The 22,081-nt window shown below is 45.6% G+C and overlaps 1 protein-coding gene across 3 annotated transcripts in view; it reads right to left on the bottom strand.

Moving 5' to 3' along the window:
• ANXA5 (annexin A5) overlaps window positions 1-21,113 on the bottom strand; it is a 980,312-nt gene extending 959,199 nt beyond the window's left edge. Inside the window, exons 1-2 of one of the 3 annotated variants that reach the window (XM_085641572.1) lie at window positions 20,974-21,113; window positions 20,052-20,114 (exon numbers count right to left, since the gene is read on the bottom strand). In XM_085641572.1, the coding sequence (XP_085497698.1) occupies window positions 20,052-20,066 (15 nt within the window). In that variant the 5' untranslated portion in view covers window positions 20,067-20,114; window positions 20,974-21,113. Of the gene's footprint in view, window positions 1-20,051; window positions 20,115-20,768; window positions 20,845-20,973 lie in introns of those variants that run through there. The other 2 variants (XM_085641571.1, XM_085641573.1) reach the window with 2 other exon arrangements.
• Window positions 21,114-22,081: the final 968 nt, after the last annotated feature.

The raw sequence follows: 22,081 nt of genomic DNA, 5'->3' as shown, positions 1-22,081 counted from the left end.
CATCTTATACATACATAAATAAATAAAAAGTACCTTGTATACAGGAGGAGGGAAGCATCAGAGGCTCACCTTATTTAAAAAGATTACGAAGGACTGCTTGTCCCACGGCTGTATCCGTGTTATCTGCAGCATCCAGACAGTAGTGTCTCGTAAAGGTGTGTCTGCTGGACCATGTCGCCGCTCTACAGATGGATTGAAGAGGGACTCCAGCAAAACACGCAGTAGAAGAAGAAACCTTCCTGGTGGAGTGCGCTTTAACGGTAGCAGCGAGAGGTTTCCCTGCTGGTCGATGACAAAAGGCAATAGTAGAAGATATCCAACGTGCTATAGATTGTTTGGTGACAGGAGGACCTTGTCGCATCCGTCCGTAGGAGACAAAGAGTTGGTCAGATTCGGAAGAGGACGAAGCATGATCGGTTCGCACTGAGACAGGAGCAGCAGTTCCGTGAACCCTATTTGTCGAGGCCATCGGGGGGCTATAAGAATGAGCAGACAGGGTTCTTTCCTCATTTTCCGTAGAACCTTGGGGACTAGAGGTATCGGTGGAAATGCGCAAGCATAAATTTTGGACCAGTTCATCAAAAAGGCATTCCCGCACGACTTTGGTTGGGGAAGCCAACTTGCTTAGAACTGGCATTTCCGGATCAGATAAGTTGCGAAAAGATCCAGATTTGGGGAACCCCATAGTTGGAATATATGATCCAGAATGGGTTGGTGCAATTCCCATTCGTGATTGGTCGTGGAGGATCTGCTTATGGAATCCGCAAGAATGTTGGACGCTCCCGGAACATGCACTGCTGTGAGGGCGATGTGATGTTGAATCGCCCAATCCCAGATTTTTTGAGCCTGAAGGGACAACAGAACAGACCTCGTGCCTCCTTGCTTGTTGATAGTGCATGCACGTTGTGTTGTCTGTCTGGATCAACACCGTGCTTCCATGAATGATGGTTTGAAAAGCTTTGAGAGCCAGAAAAATGGCCAGTAATTCCAACAGGTTGATGTGTCTTGTCTTTTGATGCACCGACCACTTCCCTTTCACAGTTAGTCCCTGCAAGTGGGCGCCCCAACCCTCGAGAGATGCGTCGGTGGTGAGGGTGGATTGTGGAGTGTCCGCCAGAAAAGGACGCCCCGCGGAGACATGTTCTTCGTGAGTCCACCATAAAAGAGCCCTTTTTAGGCGAAGGGTGACTCTGACTAGGTCGTTGAAAGTGCCTGAGACCTGAGCCCATTGCTGGTCCAGTTCTTCCTGGACAGGTCTCATCTTCGGGCGGCAGTGAGGGACTAAAGGAATGCAGGACGACAGCATCTCTAGGAAAGATTTCAACTGTCGGACAGAAACAAACTCTTTTAGGTGGATAGAGGTCGCTAGATCGCGAAGACGTTGTCGCCGTTCGTGCGACACAAACGCTTTCCCTAGACTGGTATCCAGAATGGCTCCCAAGAACAATCTGTTTTGAGCCGGGCGCAACTGAGATTTTTCTAAGTTCAGTGTGAGGCCCAGAGATTGGAACAGGGATCTGCATAACAGTTTGTTTGGACGCTAGGTCGAAAGATTTCGCCTTCAGAAGGCAGTCGTCTAAGTAGGGAAAGATTAGTACTCCCTGAAGACGAAGGTAAGCTGCCACCGGTGCAAGGACTTTTGTGAACACCCAGGAAGCAGAACGAAGGCCAAATGGCAGGATCTTGAATTGAAAATCTCGTCCAGCCACCCTGAATCGGAGGAATTTTCTGTGTCTTGACAATATGGGAAGATGAAAATAAGCGTCTTGTAGATCTAGAGTGGTCATGAATTCTCCTTGAGAGAGAAAAGGAAGTACCTCTTGTAGGGACAACATACGAAAAGTTTGTGTCTTTAAATATTTGTTCAGGGCTCGTAGATCCAAAATGGGACGCCATTCTCCTGACTTTCTGTATAAGGAAGAACCTTGAATAGAACCCCCTGCCCTTCTGTAGTTTTGGTACCACTTCGATCGCGCCCTTTCAATAGAATGTTTAGCTGATTCAGAAGTTCTTTTAAGTATGCAGGCGGGGGACCTCTTGGTGGAGTATTTGGAGGAATCTTTATAAATTCCAAAGCGTGTCCCCTGCGCACAATATCGAGAACCCATTGATCGGTGGTTATTTGCGACCATTTGGAGTAGAAGCGGGAGATTCGACCTCCAAGTATTGGAGGAGTCCGTGACTGAGGGTAATGAGAGTCATTGTTTCTTTGAGGAATCCTTTCCTCTGTAAGAAGATTTGCCTCTGTATTGCCTGTAATTGGAAGAATTTTGCTGCCGATTGCTGGTTTTGAGAGGAATAGCGGCTCTGTCCTGGCCTGTATTGGTTTGAATTGCCTCGAAAGGAACAAGAGGAACCACGGCCTCTTGCGCCTCGAAAAGGTTGTTTTTTGAATTGTAAAGACCCTAAAGCACGAGCTGTGTAAGTGTCCTTCTTAATTGCCTGAAGGGCATCATCTATATGCTGGCCAAAAAGGGACTCGCCGTCGTAAGGCATGTCCAGGATTTTTGTTTGCACCTCTTGACGAAAGGACGTAGCCGTAACCAGCCCTGACGCCGGAGGACTGCAGCACCAGCCAAAAGACGGAAGCCAGAAGAAGACACATCAATGGCGCAATCTATAATCTCCGAAGAGATTCTTTCTCCCTCTTGGAGAATCTTCAAAGTGTCTGGTCTGGATGATTCAGGAATAAGATTAATCAGAGATGAAATGTCTGACCACATTTGGCGATCGTAGCGGCCTAAAATCGCCATAGAATTGGCCGCTCGTATCGTAGCTGCCGCCATAGTGGAAAAATGTTTCCCTATACCATCCAGCCGTCGACCTTCGCGATCAGGAGAGGCCGACAAAGGAGATGAAGGGTTTCTAGATCGGCGTTGGGCTGCCTGAGTAATAATGGAATCCGGCTTTGTTTGCGAAATTAAACAGGCAGGAGAATTTGGAGGAGCCTTCTATTTGTCGATCCTAGGAAGGATGGCTGGAATCAAATTAGGAGTTTGCATCAATTTAAGGCCCTCTTGCCATATAAAATGAATGATTGGAATGCAGCGGACCTGCTTTTGAGGTTGGTTCTTAAAGTCATATAAGAAACAATCCTCCTCTCTGGTTGTCATAGGGAGGTGAAATCTTTTAGCTGCTCTTTCCATGAGCAAATGAAAACCACCAATGTCAACTGGGGGAGAATCCAAAGGAGCTGGATCAGCGGGAGAAGGTGTTTGAATCTGATAGTTGTCCCAGTCAGAAAGGAGGGAAGCATCATCCAGCTCACCTTCCTCTTTGTCAGCGTCATCATCTTGTTCCTCGACAATATCGTCAAGTGTGATTGGAAGAACCCCAAGAGATGGTTCTCTTGTCACTGATGTAGGTGTGGCTACCGTTTCCCTAGGAAAAACAGGTTGTTGAGGTGTCTGCGGCATTGGAGTGGTATGCCCAGACCGTGGAAAACGGCGATTATAATCATCCAGCATGTACTGTAAATTGGAAATCAGACTTAAAGGCAATTGAGCCATATGAGGTTCCTGAACTGGATGCGTGTCATAAGATGAGAAATCATCTTGTTGCAAGTCCTCCTCATCATCGGAGTCCTGACATTTAATTAAAAGTTCTGAAGGACTGTGAGCAGCCCAAAATCTGCCATCCTCGTATTCCTCATTGTCAGATGAAAACAGCACTTCAGGAGGCTGCACAGGTGTTTTAAGTGGCATCAGGGTATCCAGAGACGAATGCCGGCGTTGAAGAAGAGAGTTTGAAGTCTCTAATGGTAGCAAATCCAGAGTTGGAGTCGTAGCCATCGTTGCTGGTGCTGAAATTCGCCGTTAAACTGCAGTCGACGACAAAGCCCCCCCAGTCGACGACAAAGCCCCCCAGTCGACGACAAAGCCCCCCAGTCGACGACAAAGCCCCCCAGTCGACGACAAAGCCCCCCCAGTCGACGACAAAGCCCCCCCAGTCGACGACAAAGCCCCCCCAGTCGACGACAAAGCCCCCCCAGTCGACGACAAAGCCCCCCCAGTCGACGACAAAGCCCCCCGTCGACGACAAAGCCCCCCGTCGACGACAAAGCCCCCCGTCGACGACGAAGCCCCCCGTCGACGACGAAGCATCCGTCGACGACGAAGCATCCGTCGACGACGAAGCATCCGTCGACGACGAAGCATCCGTCGACGACATCCGCTTCTTCTAATGCTTGATAGCCGTCGACGACGAAGTTAAGGGTAGCGTCGATGAAATGGGTCTCACCTTAACTAATACCAGCGTCGACGGTGAAGACGCCGACGACATGATCATCATTGGCTTCATAGACATAATAGATGCCGAGGTCGTCGATGTAGATGCGAGGACGGCAGCGCTCGTCGACGGAGGAAGCGTTGAAGAGCTAGTCGACGAGAGAGGCAGTTTCTGAGGTAAAAACTGCGCAGATGGAGTCTTAGACGCCTGAGAATCAGATCTCGGGGGCGTCAAGGAAACAGAGAGACTCCTGGGGGGGGGGGGGGGGGGGGGAGGAATCACCCCTCTTGAAGTAGAAGGTTGGGTAGTAATCTTGTCTCCATGATGTTTTTTCACCACCTTAGTTCTAGGAGAAACTTTTTGAGAGTCACAGGACCTTTTCAAAGAGGGAGCAGTTTGGATGGAAGACACACTCTCCACATCTGAAACAGGATTTTCTGAAGTCTTCAACTTCTGCAGCCACAGAAGGAGACGCCCTTCTCTATCCTTCAAAGTTTTCGGTGAGAAGGTTCTACAAATTTTACAGTCCTTTACCGGATGTTCAGGATATAAACAATAAATACATTTTTTGTGAGGATCTTCAGAATGAAGTCTCAGTTTACCACAACTCCCACAAGGTCTGAAGAGGGATTTCTTGGTTGTAGACATCATAGACTCAATCTTCTGTGAAATAGGAGATGAAAAAACTGAGCAAGCTCAGGGAGACTCCCTTCACACGACGTGCGGTAGAATATCTGAGAGCCTGAGTCTCTGGGGAGAGGGTTCTAGAGGGTGCTGGCACCTGATTGGCTGGATTTGGCCTAGAACATAACGACAGTGATATGTTATAGAGGTGACAAGTTGTCTATCCATGAAAACTCTATGGCTTTTACTTTTTTATGCCTAATAGGCTTATGTTATTACTACATTGCTTTATTATGTACCGTGGGACTCCCACTTCGACAACGTGGAATATTCAAGCATGTGAATCTATGAAAGACACCCCAATACTGGAGAATTAGTTATCGCTGACTACGGGAAGTGTACCCATGTAGAGGGGCTACTTCTTCCCTGTAGGAATCAGCTGGGCGCGGCGTGTGTTTAGAAGGTGGTTCTGACACTATGGGCCGCCCGGATTTTTGAGCACCTAATTGTTGAGCTTTTACTGTGGGGGAGCCTCATAGGTTGGGAATCACCCACAGTGAACTCAGGATGGAAGAAACATGCCAGGGAAAGTCAGTGTGTTTTACTGTGTTTTCACGTTATTATTCCCCTATGGGGATGTGGGGCCCATGGCTAGATTACCTTCAATTAGGCATACAGATTCCAGACACGCACTTAAGTCCAATGTAGCAAATGTGAAAAGAAGTATTCTGTGGAGTCCAAAGTCATATTTGTACTGCTTTTGGGTCATCCAGAACTGTCATATTTCTCTGAGCCAGCCATGACCAGACCCAGGCTGAGGGCTGACCTCAGCTGGATGGATTGATAACCTTTCTTCCTCAAGCTAGGGCCTCCTCTCCACGAAGAGAAGATGGGTGGGGCTGCAGGCCAATCCATAGACTGCTGTCGCTGGGTGCCAGGCACCAGGCTGCACCAAGGAGGGAAGGAGTTGGGTTTCAGAGGCCATGTGGCCAGAGACACTGGACGACGCCATTTTGAACAAACCCAGAGGCTGGACAAGGAGGGAGCAGGGGCAGGAAAGTGATGTGTCACCGTTTGATAGGACCAACAGGGACTTCCTGACAGCCCCCTACTCAACTTTTAAAAAGTGCTTGCACAGGAAGAGAAGCTCTCTCTGGGGTGTGGTCGGCGGAGGCTGAAGGTGCTGGAGCCTGGCGCAATGGGCAGTTGGAAGGAGACCCCCTGACTGCCCCCAGGACCCAAACCGCACCAGAAGAAGAGTCCAGGACCGGTGCGCAGGAGCAGTGGCCTCTGCGCAGGGAGAAGTGAGGCCCCGAAGGAGAGCCAGGCGAAAGGCTGGCACAGGGAGCCAGTGAAGACCGTTCCCTGCAGAAGGCACCCTCTTGGAGACCCGGAGGGCGAAGGAAAATGCTCTCAGTGGCTGGAGGGGCGCCACCAGGAGCAAGAGGACGCGAAAATGGAGGAGATCGGACCCCTCTGAAACCCAACTCCTTCCCTCCTTGGTGCAGCCTGGTGCCTGGCACCTAGCAACAGCAGTTAATGGATTGGCGTGCAGCCCCACCCATCTTCTCTTCGTGGAGAGGAAGCCCTAGCTTGAGGAAGAAAGGTTATAAATCCATCCAGCTGAGGTCATCCCTCAGCCTGGGTCTGGTCATGGCTGGCTCAGAGAAATATGACAGTTCTGGATGACCCAAAAGCAGTACAAATATGACTTTGGACTCCGCAGAATACTTCTTTTCACATTTGCTACATTGGACTCAAGTGTGTGTCTGGAATCTGTAGGCCCAATTGAAGGTAATCTAGCCATGGGCCCCACATCCCCATAGGGGAATAATAAAGTGAAAACACAGTAAAACACACTGACTTTCCCTGGCATGTTTCTTCCATCCTGAGTTCACTGTGGGTGATTCCCAACCTCTGAGGCTCCCCCACAGTAAAAGCTCAACAATTAGGTGCTCAAAAAGCAAAAAATCCGGGCGGCCCATAGTGTCAGAACCACCTTCTAACACAAAGTCAGTAAGTTTTGCTTATGGGAGCAAATGGATTTCCGAATATCAATAAGCCATGCTGCACAGAACCCCCAAAGAGATGAAGACACTTTTGAAATTGAAGAAGAGTATGGACAAGATGAAAGCACAGCAAACAAAGGAGATGCACGCCAGCGTGGAAAAGTGTGCACTAAAGATTTCCCAATTTTTATATTTGGGGAGGAGGGGACTTGGGGGTGGGTAGGGTTCAAAAGTGCCTCATAGGTACTTCTCGGCAGGAGGCCCCACCCTCTTCAAGGCCCCACCTCACACAGTGACATTGTTCTTCAAGTTGGCAGGTATGAGAAATGTTCAAGTACAAAATGGAATAATTCATTCCCCATTAACCGACTGAGGAGATCGCTTTGGTCTGCACACAGTGGCAACTGGAATGGGGTTGAGAAAATACCCCATGGTGAAGACATAAAGATGGGTGCCCTTGGACAGGGGAAGTGACAATGCTCATCAGGGCTATCGTTTCTCTCCATGCGTTTTATGGAGAGCTGGTTAATGTCGCAACAACATCCTTGCCTTACGAGGCCTTCCTACACTCTAACCAGCATATTATAAGGGTCTTTTTTAAGCGGCGGAGGTGGGTTTTGGGGACAAAGGAGCTGAAAGTTTCTTCTTGGGGCACCATCTTAGACCATTTCTCCATTTTGAGAACTTATTTACACAAACGCCACATGCCCACCTCAAGTAACCAGAACCTATGGAAAATAGTTCACGGTTCTCTATGACATATGGCTTTCATCTTTCTATTGGCCAGCCCACACCAGTCTACAGAGCTTTACCATTGTCAGGGTTAGTACGAGAATGCAGCATAGAGGCCGAAATTATGCATCCAAAATATATATATATGCAACACATTCTCTGGCAATATTATCTTCAAGTCCCACCCATCTGGGTCATCGGATTGAGACACACCCATGACTTCCAGAGAATGCTCTGGCATCGCTCGGTTTCAGGTTACTTCTCCTTGCCTTTCCTGCATTTTAAATTCTCTCCTTCGCTGAGCAGCAAAGGACCACAGCAGATGCTGTTTGCTGTCCGCCTGCGACTGCCACTGGGCTCAACATTTAATTCCCAAAGCATGAGAACTAGTCTATCCAATCAAATCTTTCATACACTGTACTGGTTGTCTTTGACCTTGTACAGCCTTCAAGTGTCATTTGGCTAGGTTTGCGCCTAGTGGGTAAAAATCTTTTTTACAGTAAGCTGCAGGGAGCCATAGGCAGAGCCCTCTGCTGGCCCAGCCCTGGAAATCCTCTCTTAAACGCCAAGCAAGCTTCAAAATCCCAGCAGGAAAACGTTATTTACTGATTACTAATAGGCGTGCACTTTGATGGCTTCTGGAATCATGGTTACCCCCAATAGCCGTGTTGCTATTTCTAATTTAGTTCAAACTAATGTTGTGAATCTAACAGCACTCGCTTCGTCTCAGTGACCCCTATTACTTGCAGAGAACAGAAATTACAAGATGGGGAAATAAGTTATTGGGGACTCCGGAACGGCCTTTGCTTGGATAGCGCCCTGAGTGAAACCAAACTTAGCATTCTTCGGGGTACTCCTCCTCATCTCTGCTCCCACCCTGCCTTTTCTAAGTGCTGTGTATCATAGAAACTACTACTTAATAGACATTAGTACAGTTGCTGCACTATTCTTGTTCTGCTGGACACCCTGTTGCATAAACATGACAAATATTTAATGTCGCTAGCATGACTGTCTATGCCATTATGCTTATCACTGTGTTAAGGACGTGCACCTCTTCCCTTCCTATGATAGAGCTACAAGCTGTCGTCCACCAGTGTCATGTACCTGGAAGGAACATAAGGGGCGATACCGCTGTGCGTGATGGAGAATTAGGGAAGGGCTACTTTCTTGGACCTTCACTGCCACTTACGGGTCAGCCTCTTTCACCTTGCTCCTGCTGTGATTTATAATGCGGATTACCTCAGAGCAGTGACTGACCTTGAAACACATTTGCCCATCAGTCACCTGAATCACTTAAGCCACAGGTACACCCGAGCTCCTCGACACTGGTGCACAACTTGGAAGAGAGAGCACATATACTGAAAGCTACGTTTCTGTGCCGATTGCCACACGTTTTCATCATTTCCATTCAAGGATTGGACGTGGCCTGACAGCTAAAGCAGTCGACCTCGAGATGGGGGAACTGGGTTCGACGCTCAACATCCGGTGTTTCTGGGTAAATCTCCACGTGCCTAAATTTTTTTTTTTTTAAATGATGTGTCCATCTCAGTGGTCGAAGTGGGGGAAAAAAAGTAGGGGAACTGTGGGCAGAGAATCAGTGGGCGGGAATAACCGGAGGATTGGGTCAGTGGACGGAGTTAGAGGTGTGGCCAGGATTGGCAAAACATCCCAATTTTCAGTATTTGGTTGGCATTTCACTGACCAGTTACAGCTGATTATGTTATGTAATACAACCAATGGATACACATGATTATTTAACAATTAATATGAGTTACTGACATTAAAATAAATTCACAAAGTGGGATATGTTTCTAATCACAGAATGTCCCAAATATGCTTAAAAGTGGAAGCACAAGTCATGAAGTTTGTCAGCAATATACACAGAGAATCAATTTTACGTTTGTAAATCACTGTATAGGAAATGTAACATAAGACGAAGGACTACAAGGTGTAGGAGTCACATGACAACCATATTAGTAGGCAGTATAGTTTAATAGCGATTGATCTGGAGAACCACAAACTCAGAATTTACAACTTAATACCATGATTGGGGGTTCTCTTTAATAATCATTATTGATTTCTATCCAAATGAACACTTTGCAACATTAGGATGATCAAAGGCTTAGGGAAAAAACCATAAAGCTATAGTTTATCCCTTGCAGTTTGTTTGCAGCTCTAAGATGAACATTAATAGCTCACTGTTCTTTGTTAGGATTTTAACTTATAAACTGCAAGTAGCAAAAGGTTCTTACTGACAAAAGCAGTAACCCACTGACCTATTTTAAATATGTGCACTTTGTGATGGGCATGGTACATTTTCTTTGCAGCAGGCACATTAACCCTCTGCGCTATCTTTCCATGAGTCAAAACTTCCACTAGACAAAACTCAGATCTCGCTCTAGGAAGAAGTTTATTCACCGGAGTTATCATGACATTTTTATTATTGCCGAAAATTGCTGTAGGCCAGGAAGGAGGCAGCAAGTGCTTTTAAAACCATAATTTACAACGCCCCCCCCTCAAAGTCAGCACCCGTTGCAGTCACACCGGTCGCACCGCCCTAGAGCCGGCTCTTCAAGGGTCCTGTGACCTCAGTGACAGAGTCACTGTTGATCTAGGGTCTGCTACTTCGTAGGCCTGCCCGCAAGACAGGAGGTGAACTTCAGTATGGATTGGGGTGGGCAAGCCTTCAAAGTGAACCCACACTTACCACTGCTAGGATCCACCTGCTGGTGCCAAGACACCAGGGCTTTTCCGGTTTTGCGGGGCCTTCTAAGGCCTAGCATGGGAATGTACTCCCTCAGGAGAGTGGTCTGGGGGATTGTTCATGAAGGCTGAACCTGGTTCCCTAGTTCTAAATTTGGCAGCTCTGCCCCCAGTGCTACATCCGCTCCCTCACTGAACACCATACTGCCCCACTGAGAGAAATTCACACTGCCTTCAACTACAATCCAATTAGACCTGCTATAAACAACTGGATGCGACTCAATTCAAATTACGCGCTAGGCAAGAGCAATATGCTGCCTAAAGGAAAAAGTAAACACTCATAGGGAATGAAAGATTAAATAAAGCATGTGAAATGTAAGCAGAAACATGGTGAACTTAACGCTTTTACATTTATGCAAAAATCCACGAGTATTTTTGCCTGAAAGCTACAGGGCCCAGAAAGGACCCATTTCAATGTCCACTGCTTAGTATGGTTTAAAAAGACCACTGGGCATATCATCAAGGACCGGCGATAATTATCGCTAAGCGCACTTAGCGCTAGGATAATTATCGCCGGGTAACATGGAATTTTATTGCTGAGATAGCGTGCTATTAGCAACACATCTCAAAAGCGATAAAATTCCAAGCGCTAACTGCCAAATGTGAGATTATCGCTGGAAATCCAGCGATAATCTCTCAAAGTTTGGCGATAGCTTGATGATAGGGCAAGGCATACTTAGCCATGATATCCAGCTTATAGGATATCATGGCTAAGTCAGTTTTGAAGCAGGCGTAAGGAAAGTAGCGATAACCGAGGTTATCGCTACTTTGCTTGTCGCTCTGCAGGTTAGCATGTCCATTGATAATTGGAGAAATGTCACTTAGTGACATTTCTCCAGTTATGTCAGGGCAGGAATGCCCACTTTGCATCTCATTAGAGATGCAAAGCTGGGCGTTCAGTAAACAGGTGCTAATGCAAGGATTCACGTGAGAATGGACGCAAAAGCAGCGATAATTTTATATTGCCTCCTTGATGATATGCCCCCTGATTCGTGAATACAAAGCCGGAGTACACATTTTGTTTTCCAATCCACCCATCAACCAGGTATGGCAAACTCGGTAAAGTGACGCTAATGTTTTTGGGGTTTGAATAAAACCAATCTGGCCACTTAAAAACACTCCATCTTGCTTTATTTAGTTATTGATTTTTCATATTATGAACCCTTTTATTTCAGAGGCTGCACTTTGGAATATAAAAATTTCAAAACCGCATTTCCAGCAAAAGTTGCTTTCTTTTTTGCATCCATTCCACAGGGGAACAAATGAACGGCTGGAAGAAAGAGGGTGAGAACCATTTCTTGCGTCTCGGTTTTCGGTATGTGAGGAGGAGTTAGACAGACGAGAGGGAATAAGAGTTAGAAAGAGAGGGGGCAGCTGCCAGCGGCAGAGCAGAAGCTGACACCTTCCTTGTCTTGTCTGGGCAGGAAGCAAGAGACGGAGACCTTTTCCTTCCCTGCTCCCCGCCCGTCCCCTAACAGCCACTAATGCCGAACCCTCTCTGCAGGCTGTGGATATTTCTGACGTCCCAGGACACATGTTCAAAATAAAAAAGTAGGGGAACGGAATCTTTAGAATTAAAGAAGTAGGGGCACGCCGTGCCCTGCCGTTCCCGCCCACTTCGACCACTGGTCCATCTGTAAAGCAACTGGTGCTCATGTAAAGCGCTCGGATACCTTTACACCGCATCAAATTAAGCACTGGACGTTTTTATCATTCCCAAAAATCTACACTGAGACACAAATTTAAGCCTGGAAGTTTCTGGTCTCTGTGCATATGCAACTTTAAACGTGAACCTCAAAGTGTTCTAAATGTGATCTCCAAGTTATCCTAAATGAAAAAAAAAAAAAGTTTCCCCTGGACAAGGCTTGGTGCCAGGTGAAAAACTTTGCATTTAAGGTTTTCCAGCGAATCTTACAGACCCGGTGGTGCCGGTAACGTCTGGTAGCCGCCCTGTCTGGTTCAATGGGGCACTCGTAATGAGGGTCTTAATCACCAGTGCTGCCTGTGGCATCAAGGTGTAATCAGACTTCAATGTTAATTTTGAGTACTGTTGAAAGGATACGGTTGGGCGCCAAAGGGAGGTTTTGAAAACAGTCGAGGACCCTGCTCCCCGTCAAACAGGAATGTCTGAAACAGGGCCTAGACAGGTATGGGTACAGACAGGCAGCATTACGATGCGGGCCAGGCTTGTTGATATGAAAACTGGGGACACGATGACGCCGAAAGTAAGCCTTTGCCTTTTTGTTTTGCACCGCATCTCAGCATTCAAAGTGACGATGCCAAGAGCAAATCGGCATTCAAAGTGACGATGCCAAGAGCAAGGAATTAAGAGGACAAGTGGAACATACTGGAGAGAGTTGGCAGACGCTCAGCTTTTCACTGCTGGCTTTCGGAAGGATTAAACAGGCGCGCCTCGTGCTGAAAGGAGGCAGAAGGGGGAGGGGAGAGAGGAGGGGGGCCTGCGCCAGTTTTCTCCCTTGCGGGAGCGAGCAGGGGCACCATATGTTTGCAAGTTAATTACAAACATATGGTGTCAAAGCTCGCTCCCACAAGGGCATCGCCAAATGTGCACGCGTTGCCATTGAAAGCAATGCAACGGGTGCACGTTTTTAGGACGAAAAGCAAATCGATTTCAAAAGGTCTTTTTCCTATGCAACGCATGCGCGCTGCGCAGGAGAGACCTAAAAACCATTGCAAGACGCTGCTCAGTTATTGGCTCCAGGTATGTCGGGTTCTTGGTGAACCTACAAGTCCTATATATCCCCACAACCAGGAGGGTCCAGCGGATGAAACGGTATATTGCCTTAAAAAAAAATCTGTTATACTCAGAAGAAGTTACAGGCGAAGACACTGGCACAAATAGCTGTTTTTTTCAACTCATTTTCAATTTTTCCTATTTTCAACTGTGTTTCTATTTTATTTTTTTTTAAAACCTTGTAGGATCTACACAAATGACCCCTTGCTGAATTCAGAATTTTGTTTACTTTTTTGAAATGTATAGCTTTCCAGGATCCATTATTGCCTTCATACCCATTTCGACCATTAACTAGGAGGTTGAAAGCACACAAAAAAATAACAAAAATAGACTATGTCCAAGTAAAATGCCAAAATGGTGTAAAATGCCAAAACGGTGTGAAAGTCAGTCAGTCCATGAAAGCTGAGAAGATTGTGATTTCAGCACCACAAACCCTTTGTTAATACCATTTGCAGGGAAACAGACGCTTTCATCTTCAGCACTTTTTGTCCACTTTTTCCCCCAAAAAATTAAATTGGACAGTATTTTGGCTGATTTCTGAATCCCCTCCAAGAGAATAAACAAAACCATGGGTACCTTTAAAATCCCCATGATGTTGTAAGAAAAGGACACAAATTTGGCGTAGATACCTTATGTGGTCATAACGTTACAGGGCCCAAGCACGAACTACCCCAAATAGCCAAAAATAAAAAGACTTAGTACAGGGGGGAAAGGACCCATCATCGAAAGGGTTAAGGAAGCATACACTGCTGATCAGCATGTCTTCCAGAGATTTCAATACATGCAGAGAAGGGAACAGCAGCTTAAACCAGCATTGGCATAGCCAAAAGGTCTCGCTTTTGGGACCTTATAAGTGTTTAGCCATGCAACGTTTGATGTTGTTGTACCAAGGATATTGTGTTGCATAACTAATTACTTATAAGGTCCCAAAAGCGAGAGAGAAGGGCTGGGGCAGGCAAGAGAGAGAAGGGCTGAGACAAGGCAGAGAGAGAGAAGGGCTGAGGCAGGAAAGAGAAGGACAGAGGCAGGAAAGGGACAGATAGGAAAGGGGGCTGCAACAGCCAAAATTGGGTAGGAGTAGAAAGAGAGGAGGCTGAAGTAGTGGAAGGAGAAGAGGCATGAGGCAGAGAAAGGAGGGAGGAGAGAGAAGGACTGAGGCAGGGAAGAAAGAGAGAAGGGCTGAAACAGTTTAAAAAAAAAAAAAAAACACACATCACAATGGTAGCAGTGGACACAAAATACCCGCAATATCTACAAATGAAGATGGTCAGTTTGGAATAAGGTGAGGGCTGGACTGATGGTGCAACAGAGGACACACCTGCAACCATAAAGTGTTTACAGGGGGAATTGAGAAAGCATTACCCAATATAAAACATCACACTTGTTTGGAGCATGCAGCAATGTTGTACAGACAGTAGATCACATCATATGTGGTTAAAAAAAAAAAAAGTTATAAAATGTATTCACAAAACTAAAATGTACAGTATACCACGGAAATGTATGTATAAATCCCATATATGAAAATACAGCCCCTCCCCCTTTCCTAAGCAGCTTCTTGAGGAGGTCTTGTAAATGCAGAAGCCATGCGCTCCGAGGGCTGCCCGCCTGGCTCTTGGCGCTGGACAGCTTCAGTTCAGCCTCAGAGGAGCGGCAGGGTAGAAAGAGGTCTCGGGAAGGGTTCTTTGGGGCACGCATGTGTGCGTGTGTGTGTGTGTGTTAAAACAGATTAGGTGAGAGTAGAGAAAAATTACTAGTAAGATAGAGGAGTGAATGCTATAATGGGAAGAAGAGCGGAGATATACAGTGGCGAGTAGAAAGAGGTTGAAAAATAGAAAGCGAGAAACAAATGTAGAGCGAGGAGGAGAAAGCGAGGATATACAAGAATGGATCTAAGATCGAGTCAGTGACTCAGTGAGCTAATGCATATTACTCCAGGGATCTGTTTGACCTCATGTTCATAGATTCCAATCCCGGCGGGTCCACAAACCCTTTCATCCTTCCAAGGTCCATAAAATGAGTATCATTTAGTAACAATAAACATGTTATTCTAGCGCCAATAGATCCAAGGCTTGGGTGAACCTGCTCTTTAATAACAGGTGTTATGTTATATTAAAGCTACTTGGGGAATTGTAAGAAAGGTAAGAGGACTACACTGGGATGTAGGAGAGAGTCAAAGGTGTAAAGCGGCTGGATACAAGTGGCTACTGAGAGACAGGGGGATAGAGGAGAAAAGCAAAAACGTGTAAAGCGGCTCGATGAAGATGGATAGTGCCATAACAGTGACTAGCGGAGAACGGAAGGCGGAAAATAGCGGGAAACATATGGAGAACAAGATAAGTGAGTGGTCGAGAGCAAACTATTTAAAACTGCTAGATACAGACGGATACCGGGCTATGTGGGAGAGCGTAAAGTAGCAAAATACAGATGCAATAGGGTATACAGGGGAAAGAGATAACGACAGAAGATAACTATATACAGATGGATAGCAAGATGGAGTGAGTGAAGAGAGCAGGTGTAAAGCAGCTCGATGGAGATGGATAATGAAATGCGGCGCAGAGTAAAAGGTGTAAAGAAGCTAGATACAGATGGATAGGAAGATGCAGGGGTGAGTGGAGAGAGCAGGTATAAAGCAGCTCGATGGAGATGAATGCAGAAATGCGGCGCAGAGTAAAAGGTGTAAATAAGCTAGATACAGGTGGATGGAAAGGTACAGGAGAGAGCAAAAGGAGGAAAGCAACTACATAAATATGAAGACCAAGATACTGGGTAAAATGGGGCACATCGAAACGCTAAGAGAAGGAAAGAGGTAAAAGGTACTAGACTGATGAATTAGAAAAAAAAAAAAACAATAAAAAAAAAAAAAGAGTAAAAGGTTGCTGCGGACCAGAAGGAGAGGTACAGGTGGGAATGGGGAGGTGAAACATAAAAAGTGACGAAATACAGTGGAAGCTACAGGACGATAGAGTGGACATATGAATGGAAGGAGGTAAGGAAAAAAAAAAAAAAAAAAAAAGAGGACTAGGGAAGAATTAGCAGAGTTTTTTGTTTTTTTTAATATAGCGCGAATTTGACCCGAATCCAATCAGGTATCAGAGCGCTTTACATAGAACCAGTTACGTTACATGAAGACACATTCATTTTTTTGTTAGGCACAGGGAGATTAAGTGATTTCCCAGAATCACTGGAGGGGAATCACAGGAGGTTTAGCGTCATTACCGAGACTCAAACCCAGTTTCGAGGTCGAGCGCCCTTGCCGTTAGGCAAACTCGTCTGGAAGGTAAAGTAATACAAGGGACAGAAAGGTGCTGATGGATGCAGGAAAAAAGGGAGAGGGGACTGGGGAATTATAGCCATCAATAGCAAATGAGAGGCGGAGGGAAAGTGGAGAGGTAGAAAGGGAGTGGGGAGAGTGAAAGGTAGCGTGATACAGAGGACAAGAAACAGGAGGAGCAGCTGGAGTTATTCGAGGAGTGATGCAGTGGTGGGGGAATGAAGAGATTGGAACATGACTATAGCAAGGGACGTTCAGGACCACTGCATCTCAATGTCGGCCTTTTTTCACTAGCTAGCCATTGGGATGGGTCCTGTTTCCTTGACTTTTATTAGGGCCCAACCCACCATGACAGCCTTGCTTCACCACTGAACATAGGCCAAGAGCTCTATGGCTTTTGGGATACAGTAATGCACAATCAGGCGTCCTGTCTTGGAGGGAGATTGCTGCTTAGTAACCATGGCTCCTTTCTGCAACCGACTATTTTTAATCAGTCTGAAACTATTCAGAGAAAAGTAAATCGTGCATCTGCGACCTCAAGCGTAACCACGTGAAGCACGGCAGCCGCATGCTTTTTTGTTTACTTTTCTATTACAATGACAGCACCCGCGCTTAGGCTTTGAACATCTTAAGCTAAGCGGGTGCCGCGATTGCTGTAAAAGTAAATATTTTTTCAATTTCTTTACTTTTAAAGCTATTGCGACACCCACGCTTTAGCTCAAGATGTTTGAAGTCTAAGCACGGGTGCCATCATTATAAAAGAAAAGTAAATAAATAAAAAAAAAAAAGAGGGGGGGTTGGCACCAGCTTCCGGGAAACAAGCATTGAAAGCGTGCGTCATCGCGATCGCTCTGAAAGGGAAAGTGATCGCGATCATGATGACGCACGAGTTTTCAAAGTGCTGCTGAAGGCTAGCGGTTCGCAAGTGCACGGTCACGTGAACGCAAGCGCTAGGCCAGCCAGCAGCACTTTGAAAACTCACATGCAAAACGTCTCTCCGAGCCAGCGCATGCGCTGGGCTCAGCGAGACCTAAAAACACACCGGATCACACAGTGTTTATCAAGTAAGCATCAGAAAATATATAACAGGCCTTCCTTTTCAATAAGTTTTTGAGCTCACATGGCACATACAAATCATTTCATTATGCCGGCTTCACTCACAATGTAGGTCGGTGAACAATAAAATTCAAGATTGCCCATATATGCCTGGAGACAGATGACAATCTGGTTAGAGTACGATTCTCTGTGACCCTTCCTTGAAGATTTGATGGACTATTTGCGCCTTCTTCATTCTTTAAAAGTTTCCTTGAACATAGTTAACTTTATTTAGAAGTTGGGAAATTTCTGGGACTAGAATTTAAAGTGTTTAATGGAGGTAGAGATTTCTCCATTAGTTCTTCCTGCTACAAATCAGCTGTATCAATCAGTTTAAAGCTGTCCAAGGGTAAAGGGATTTAGGGGCATATTATCAAGCATGGCGTTAAAATGATCGCCACTTTAGCGGCAGAAAACTGCCGCTAAAGCGGCAATAATGGGCTTGATAATATGTCACAGAGAATTCCAATAGAAGCCCATGTTGACGCCAGAACATGGGCTTCTATGGGAATGCTCAAGGGCATATTATCAAGCCCATTATCGCCGCTTTAGCAGCAGTTTTCTGCCGCTAAAGTGGCGATAATTTAAACGCCTTTTCTTGATAATATGCCCCTCATTCATTAGAAATACGTTCTCTCACAGGCAGTCTCATTTGTTTATGTTCATACTTCTCCGCTCACCCTTATTTGGAGTGCGCCACCCACATTTGCCCTGCAAATAAGCAAAATGCCTCCAATAGAACTGTACTGCAATATCTGCCCTAAAAACCATAATTCTCCTAATGAATTTTTATCACCATTGATTTCAATGAGAACCAGCCTCCAAAACCACAAAATATCACCCTCTTTAGAGAAACAAAAGTTGATAAGTAGGTTTTATCACTAAAAGCCAAAGACGCTGGAAGTAGGGGTGATGCAGTACCCCCAAAATAAACATTATGGAATTCAGAGAGTGAGCAATGAATTGCTTTTACATTTTGTTTTTATATCTGGTCACATTCGCTACGCTTTCAAAGATGGTCAAATGTCAGGCTTTTTTTGGAAAATGTGTACTTGTTCTTTTAACGTGGAGTTTACTTTTCTTTCTCGTAATGTAAAAATAGAGGATTTTGTAAAGCAAACTGACAATCTTGCTGGAAAGCAGGGAATGAAAAGAAAGGCTAAATTATGTCAGTTTGTATTTTAAAAAACAATTAAATGCTTGTAAATGTTGTACCAAATATTTCAAGCCATATCAGCAGTTAGAAAAATACAAATGTAACTCTGAAATGTGATGAAAACTAAGATTTAAAAGGATCAAAGGAAACCAATACACTTTACTGGTTGATGCGCAAATGATAAATATTTGGTAAAACAGGATTCTTACATTATAATGTGTGTGCCATTTACGTTTTATCAGTAAAACTTCGTGTCAGTACAAATATTATTTCAATGGGAAAAAGTGCATTTTTTAAGTTACAGTCCGCAACACCATGGCTTACTTATGTATTTGCGACAGCGTGCCCTCCAATGCCCCACTGAACACACACTACACCCTTACCACGCTCCATGTTGAATGGGTGTGGCTTATTTACTATACTTGGGGCATATTTACAAGCCAGGCGATACAATTATCGCCGCTTTAGCGGCAGAAAACTGCCGCTAAAACGGCGATAATGGGCTTGATAATATGCTCTATGGAATTCCAATTGAAACCCATGTTAGATGTGAAGGGCATCTAACATGGGCTTCAATTGGAATTCCTTAGAGCATATTAACAAGCCCATTATCGCCGTTTTAGCGGCAGTTTTCTGCCGCTAAAGCGACGATAATTTTATCGCCTGGCTTGTAAATATGCCCCCTTGTTCTTTGAGTGACGCTTGCATTTGTCACAAACCATATTACTTCGGTGATTCAACATTGATGTCAGCACCCCTATTCCTAAAATCGTTCCAGCGCAACTCCTAAAAGCACGTTTGACCGTTGTTGTGGCGGTCGAATATTAGAATGTTGTGACATTGTGACATGTTCATGACGCTTAAGAAAACGTCATGAACATGGCTGAACAAACTTACTCAATGCAACAACCGTTAATGCGGTTGTTTTCATTTTTAACTACGTACGTTAATAACAGATGACTAGAAATACAGCGGCGCCAGAGACTGAAGGAAACTCGCTCTGCCACTTTGCGAGTAATCACGGACAAAAGCTCAGCCCAAGTCTGCTGAAAACCTTTACTGTGGTAGGAGGAAAAGGAAGACACCCCACCCACATGAAAATAAATATTCGCAGTCTGCCAAAAACCAACGGGAAGTTGGAAACACTAGTTCACATGACCAGGGATCGGAGCCAGTCATTGCTCCTCAGCAGATTCTTTGGGTGGATTCATAACACGAAGAAAGTTATTCTAAAACCTGGAAGAAAATGAGCCACGTCAGTGGGTCTATACGCGCGACCATTTTGTGAGGTTGAAAAGTACGGGTTACAACATAACGGAAACAATCTAGGAAAAATAACGGTCTGAAACACAAGCCCTGCAGGTGTGTATAGAGGGAAGCGAGTTGAGACACGTCTCGCAGCGTCGACGAGAGACTCACCTTGAGACACGCCATGATGGTTTCTGGTCAGAGGGAGGAGGAGGAGAGCTGTGAGGAGGAGAGCTGTGGGGAGGAGAGAACAGTTAAGGATGAGGGCGAGGGTCACAAACGAAGAGTGGCTTACAGTTTCAAACAAAGCTCTCAAGATTCCAGGTTCCACGCGCGAGTAGCTCGTACAAAGTAGGGGGTGCAATCTGGATTTGACGCTCTGTTGAGCCCGATATAAAATGTGTACTACATAAACCAGAATGAAAAGAAAAACCTTGGACTGAACCAGCTAGCTACTCGTGCATGGTCCTCGGAAAAGTGAGAGCTCTGCTCCCAAAATCTGTTCTCGAGATTGACCCAGATCTCACTACATCAGAGGACTCCCCCGCGGTCTCTAGAAAATGTACTGTGCCTGCCCACTCCTAACGCTTTTCATCAGCCTAGTCCCAGGAGCCTGTTTATGCGGTGGCTCTCCCTGATTCCGTACCGGCTCACGGCCATAACTACCCAGTGGTCTGTAACCATAACTTTGACTTCCATACTGCCCAGTCTCCTATCACTAGCTGCTAAATTACAATAAGTCACCGTCTATGGTTTTTTTTTTTTTTACTTATGTAAAATTCGTTACACTCCAATTTGAGTATAAAGTAATGTTCCTTACTAGTACACTCAACCATCTGAACTTACAAGCGGTTTGATAGATATATATAAAACAAAAAAAATACACACACAACAAAGGGTCGCTACCACAAGCGACTGCTCGCTTCAAACCCGACGCCCTCCAGGACCGGAGCACGGTCTGAAGAAGAGATGGAAGGGGGTGTGTCCTCCCCGCGGGGTGTAACAAACCCTGGAAGTCCCTGATCACACCTAAACTGCTCTAATATTTGCTGAAAGTCCATCACCCCACCTAAGCACCATGACAGGTACTCACTGAGGCTGGAGAACAGGCCAGCTGGTCGGTCTCTTCGTTCTGCACAGAGCGCCGCGAGAATGCTGCTTCTCTAAAGCGCAGATTAAAGTAAAGTAAGCTGAGCTGAGGCTTCCCGTCCCGGCCGCACCCTGGGGAGGGGCCTGCTCGTGGTCTGTCAGCGGTACAGCCGCAGGATGGGTGGCCTCCAGGGGCCTATGCAACAGGAGTTCCGAAGGCATCTTTGAATAGCTATACAGAGCTCTTAATGTCTGCCGTAGCCTGCTCTGTGCGCCCAAGCGCACACAAGGCGCTTTTAATTTGCACTCGCCTTCATTTCATTTTCATCGCCCTACTATGAATTACAATTTTAGTTGTATTTGACCATCTCAATATGGCACCCCGCGACTCTTGGCTTTTCAATTTGCAGACAAAGGCATTGGGCAAGTTGAAGCAATCTGCATTATTAGTCATAAAAACAGTTTTTGTTTGTTTTGCTCTTTCACCTTAAACATAGCTGCCAAGTCTTCAAATAGCTGCTGTGTGATATTTCTGTTTTCAGTGTGCTTATGAGTGACATAGTGTGCTTATGAGTGACATTCTACTTCCATGTTTTTTGTGTATTTAGCGCACAATTGACACGGGAGGGTATCCTAGCGCCAAAGCAGGAGCTGTATGGGCAGAACTAGGGTTGGGGCTAGATAAAAAGCTAGGGGGCATTGATAATATGCTGCAGAGAATTCCAATAGAAGCCCATGTTGACACCAGAACATGGGCTTCTATGGGAATTTTCAAGGGCATATTATCAAGCCCATTATCGCCGCTTTAGCGGCAGTTTTCTGCCGCTAAAGCGGCGAAAATTTGAACGCCGTTTCTTGATAATATGCCCCCAAGTCTTCAATGTATTTATGAACTGTTTGATTAATTTAAATCATTGCACTAAAATATGTACAACTATTTGCCTCCACCCCCACCTTCCGACCTCATGAATAAACAAGGGCTTGCAATGCAATCGGTCTCGCCTTTGTGACCTTATAAGTACTAACGAAGTTTAATTTTTTTGTAGAACGTGATATTTTCCAATGACAGACAGCGCGAGAGAAGCTGTGCACCCCTATCCTTTCAGAAATAC

Source organism: Triturus cristatus, chromosome 2_2 (assembly GCF_964204655.1).
Source record: "Triturus cristatus chromosome 2_2, aTriCri1.1, whole genome shotgun sequence".
NCBI classification, from domain to species: Eukaryota; Metazoa; Chordata; class Amphibia; order Caudata; family Salamandridae; genus Triturus; species Triturus cristatus.
Note: the sequence above shows the minus strand (reverse complement) of the source record. Positions and strands in the feature narration are given on the sequence as shown.